Genomic DNA, 5,344 nt, shown 5'->3' with positions numbered 1-5,344 from the left:
ATATAGGGAAGATATAATCATATTCCTAATCTTACATATATATACCTAATCTTATTAGGTATTTATACAAGATAAGTTAGTACTATAATTAATCTAAATAAATCTATTCATGTCTTTCTTCTTATTTGAACATATCTTATAACACTCTCCATCAACTTAAGTATTGGATTTCAATACATAACTTGCATGATCATTCATCCGATAAATAGCTTATACTCGTAGTCAAGAGTTCTTTAATTTTCTTGATAGATTATGCTCATATCATAGTCTATGATATGATGATATGATTCATAGAGCATTTTCTTGACAGATTATGCTCTATGATTCATAGAGCATTTTCAGTTCGATCATTGATGATAGTTTATTAGAATACATATAAATAAATTTAAATAAGAATTCAACAAAAATAAAAAAGAAGATGAATATTTATAGTATTTATGAGAATAGGCGGTGGCTGTGAGTGTTATTTCTAAAATAAAGAATAAGGTAAACGATGTTGTCGGATCAATAAATAAAGAAGGGATGGAATAACTTTAGTGACATACTACTGTCAACCTTAAATAATAGTAGTTTTTTTATGAAATAAATACATCATTTATAAAACAACATTCCAAATATCATCAAACTATTCTCTAGTTATTGCACGAGATTTGCATGTACTAGCATCTAATAGGACTTGAATGTTCAGTGTCTATAATTTGAACACTATTTCTTTCAAAATACCAATCTCCAATGGCCTGCTGAATTGTCTGTACATCACCAACATAAAAAGTATGAATATATATTAAGCATGAGATAATTTTAAATAATTTTATACAAATAAATACAAAAGTAGTTCAAACAATTTTGAGTATTTATTTTACGCCGGGAGATATGTCCAATTTAATTTTAGAGAAAACTTATACTATATGTATTAGACATATATTTTCTGGATAATGCAAGCAATTCAACTTCTCTATTCACTATTATATCCTATAACACTATTTTGAGATCATACTTTACCTTATTTTGAAACGTGGGTGTTCCTTGCCATGACCCTGGAGTATAAATAATATCATGAACGTAGCATGAACTAATAAACAATCCTCGTGACGGATTATCATCGAGACCCTCCAATGTATTTAGAAATGTGGTCCGAAAATCTAAAATTAAAAAGAAACGATTACTATGAAAGATAAAATTAAATAAAAAAAACTATATATATTAAATAATTGAAACAATACAGTATAGTAAAAGTTGAAATAATAGTAGTAATAAATTTGGATTACCCCTTATGATTTGTAATTGGTTGGTTGTGCAGTTCCGAAGTCCGGTAAATGTGGAAGTGCAATTTTTCCATCCTTCCTCGTCTGGCTGATTTGGATGTATGAAATTGACTAGCTGAAAACGTTTAAACCATGCATAAAAAAATCAATATATTTTTAAACAGTACTTAATATCTGTTACTCAATCTTAAAATAGAATCACATAAACATCATAGTTTAATTGCATATTTTGGTTTAAAAATTCCAATGGGGTATCAAATTGAGAAAAAGAACACCAATAAAGTGCAGACTACCGAATAAGCGGAAACAGAACAAATAAAATATTTAAAATGTGGAGTAGTATATCATATTCTTTTTATTTTTATTTTCCCATAACACATTTCTATAATGTTATAAATCATTGTAAACTAACTTACTTGATATGTATCAAAGTCAGAATTTACTATGAACAATGGTGTCTGGATGTCGCCGCCCACATTTTCTGGATAGAAGCACTAAGATGGTTTTTTGACACCCAAGTATTAGTCATGTTTCAAATGTTATGATGAGAGAAAAATAAATTCTATATATATAGTAATGTAATTGGGTAATATATGTAGCACTTACCAATCCTGCACCTAGTCTCTGTGTGCAAGACTTTGGTAAATAGTCAGCTAATTCCTGAAAAACAATGTTCATAAAATCAGTTAATATAGATGAAACTCGAAAACAATATTCATACTGATAATTAGCATTTATATATTAGAGACATACAAGCATTATATAATTATGATATAAAATATGGAGTAGTAATTTTTACATGAAAGGCTACAATGGGGGCAAAATAGTTTGTGGCCAGGGTTCCCGGGAGATTTTTCCTATAATGACAAAACATAAAATGTTAAAACAAATGTATTCAAGTTTTATTAGTATATGAATAAGTATTCATTGAATCTTACGCTTGTATGAAGAAGCCGGAGTCTGTGTAGCATTTGACTCGGCAAGCATTGGGGAGAAAAGACCGGAAACGGTCACAGTTCAACACTGTTGCCAACCCACCAGCCGAGTCTCCGGCGAGTAAAGCCTGTCGTGAACAATCTTTTTAATTGAAGATAAAATCACAATAAATTTTGAGTAATAACGAATTTTATTAAAAATCATACGTTAGCAGCATTTGCCATCCCTTTGGTAGCCATGAGTTCTTCAATTACAGAGGTGAAGATTCTCCTACCTCTGAAGTAGAGTTTTGTTTCCTAAACATAAATTTTTTTTGATTATAAATCTAACTATCTAATGAAAATAAAAGGTTTAAAAAAAATAAAAATCAGACAAAACACACACTAGTACTATTTATTATGTTTTCAAGTTATGAAAATTGTACTATTTCTAATTAATTTGTAGTAGACATACCGGATCGACGGCATCAATATCTGCCATAAACGACGCACCGTCACAGTATAGGATGAAAACCTTATTCCAATTGTAAAAATCTGAAACAAATCAATTAATAATGTATAATCAGTTGTACGCATATATGATATACCTCTTCTGGGATTAAAAATTTCTTGAGGCAAATATCATATAAACACATGTAAGAAACTGTTTTCATGTATAAAAAGGTTTAAAGTAAACAATTACTACTCCCTCCGTCCCGGATAATTCGGGTCACTTTGACCGGGCACGGGTTTTAAGAATTGTAATGAAAAGTGAGTTGAAAAAGTTAGTGGAATGTGGGGCCTACCTTTATATATTAGTTTTATAATAAAATGTGAATATGAATAAGTTAGTGGAATATGGGGTCCACTACCAAAAATGGTAAAAGTGAAGTGTGACAAATTATGTGGGACGGACCGAAATGGAAAACTGGGACGAATTATCTGGGACGGAGGGAGTACAAAACAAGCAAACATAAAAGATAAGAGCAAATAACAACACGATAACTTATAAGAACAATAATTATGATAATTGAACCTCATATAACACTTAAAAGATAAAACTAAATCAATTGATTATTACTGAAATGTAATTAAATAATACTACCTGGATTAATAGTTTTGTTTGGCCTTAAGAAAGGCAATGCCAATTGTGTAGGTTCTGCATTTATGTTGGACCCTCTTGGGTTCTTGGTTTTTTCAAGGCAACCACCCACTGAGCCACACCATGCTCCACCCTAATTAAAATTCCAAACTCTAATTAATAGGAATTAATTATCAAACAACACTAAATATCATACTATAAAAATAAAAAATGTGACTATTTGTTATAGACGAACAAAGCTAAGTACTGACCGGAAGATAAACAATCCAGTTATCAACTCCATCATCGAATCCCGGGGAAAAATAATATGCTCCCGGACTTCCGTCTAAGCAAACTGTCAAAGAAATTTGTTTGAGTATATTATAAGTATAAAATGTTATTAATAATAATTAAATTAATGGAAAACTTGGAAAACTATAATTATTACGAGCTCCCTTTGCTGCAGCATCAGTGATGAAAATAACATCGAGTAATGGGTCATCAGTGGCTTGAGATTTGATCAACGTGAATAGACAGACCACTATCCCCAACCATAGTATAGCCTTAATCTGACTGCAAGTATTCATCCTTCATAAAAAAAAGAATTAATTAATGAGAAATAACTACAAAATCATTGATTGAAGATTCTCAGTCACCAAATCTATGCTACAACCCAATCCAATTTTTGGACCACATGGCAGATCACCAAAATTTATGCATGTCAATTTTATTGCTCTTATTATCCAATAATTTAAAGTTTCACTTTTACCACTGCAGACCATATTAATTCCGTTTCTAAAATTACAATTAAAATTTAATTTTATCCAAAAATTAAAGGGTGAGGAAAGAGGGAAATTACAGCCATTTTACACAATTTAAATGGTTAAAATAATAAAAGAGGACAAAAAAACTTACTCTGCTTCTTTTTAAAATTGTCCACTTTGAAATTTGGATTAGGACTAAATTTTTACTAATCCAAACCGATTTAAAAATGCTCCATAAATTTTTAAAAAAATTGAATCCAAACCTAACAAATCATCCAAAAAAGTATTATTGTGGTATACTCGTATTCAAAATTTCCAACCGATTAGATTCATTGAAGCTCAAATGGACACTGTAATTAGGCAACACAAAACCATAAAGTCCTAACCTAATATCAGACTTACTCAAAATGATAGTAGTATTCTATCTTATCAACGTTCAATCAATTATTTTACTACTAGTTTGACAATTAAACGATTTAAATCCTTAAAAAATCATCGAAGCAAAATTCTCTCTTTTGAGAAGAAGAAGATGCGATTCAGCTAAGATTTTGACTAAATGGAACAAAAAACCTCTAAATTCTAAAATGAAGAATTCAGAGAAAATGCCAACACCTATACTATACATGCCATGGAAATTAATGAAAAAGTTAAAATAAAATAAAAATAAAATAACGCAACACAAAAGCCACGAAATTACCTGTGATTGATCTTCCAACAAAAAAGAGCACTGCATTCCATGAAAACAGACATATTACAATTAGTTTATGAATCCAAAAATAGTGTAATCTATGGATATTCACCAAAATGCTACTAAGATGCATTTAGGCGGGAAAAGTGGTGCTGCTTTTACATTATTTTTTTTATATATATAAAATGCTACCTTTTTTAATTCTTAAATAAAAACACATGCGAGACATGTGATCTAAAAAACATATAAAAGCTAGCTCCTATTTCTGAATATTTGAACACCAGAAATATTGAGTTTATTTTACAAATTTTGGAAACTTGAGAGAAAGATATCTCACTGGCGTGAAGGAAAATAGGTAAATGTGAGACAAAAGCGAGAAGAAGAAAATGAGATGAAGGAGGAAAAGAGAAGTAGAGGAGAGCAGTGGACGACGATGGCGGCTGGCTGTGGTCGTGAAGTAGAGCTGGAAGAACTGACGAGGCAGGGCGGTGGAACGGAACGTCAGTGAGGAGAAGCAGCGTTGGTCATCTACGAATCAGAAGTTGTCGATTATAACGTGAGGATTAAATGAATACGAAGAACAGAAAATAAGAGAGGAGCAAATTATAGATGATTTCTAACAGGAGAAGGTG

At 30.7% G+C, this 5,344-nt stretch overlaps 1 protein-coding gene across 3 annotated transcripts; it reads right to left on the bottom strand.

Moving 5' to 3' along the window:
• Positions 1–528: 528 nt before the first annotated feature.
• On the bottom strand, positions 529–5,344 carry LOC125185682 (pectin acetylesterase 8-like). Of its 3 annotated transcripts, XM_048083130.1 has the most exons (14): positions 5,145–5,344; positions 4,722–4,751; positions 3,709–3,848; positions 3,533–3,615; positions 3,285–3,414; positions 2,655–2,734; positions 2,408–2,497; positions 2,204–2,328; positions 2,065–2,122; positions 1,872–1,925; positions 1,682–1,759; positions 1,269–1,380; positions 1,003–1,142; positions 529–749 (listed from the first exon to the last, which is right to left on the bottom strand). In XM_048083130.1, the coding sequence occupies exons 3-14, from the start codon at positions 3,845–3,847 to the stop codon at positions 660–662; spliced, it is 1,179 nt and encodes a 392-aa protein (XP_047939087.1). In that variant the 5' UTR covers position 3,848; positions 4,722–4,751; positions 5,145–5,344; the 3' UTR covers positions 529–659. The 3 variants fall into 3 exon arrangements, with proteins under 3 accessions (XP_047939087.1, XP_047938388.1, XP_047939801.1); XM_048082431.1 differs by having other exon boundaries at positions 4,722–5,344; XM_048083844.1 differs by lacking the exon at positions 2,408–2,497 and having other exon boundaries at positions 4,722–5,344.

This window comes from Salvia hispanica, chromosome 1 (genome assembly GCF_023119035.1).
Source record: "Salvia hispanica cultivar TCC Black 2014 chromosome 1, UniMelb_Shisp_WGS_1.0, whole genome shotgun sequence".
In the NCBI taxonomy this organism is placed as follows: Eukaryota; Viridiplantae; Streptophyta; class Magnoliopsida; order Lamiales; family Lamiaceae; genus Salvia; species Salvia hispanica.
The sequence above is the reverse complement of the archived record's forward strand: the minus strand, read 5'-3'. Positions and strand labels throughout refer to the sequence as shown.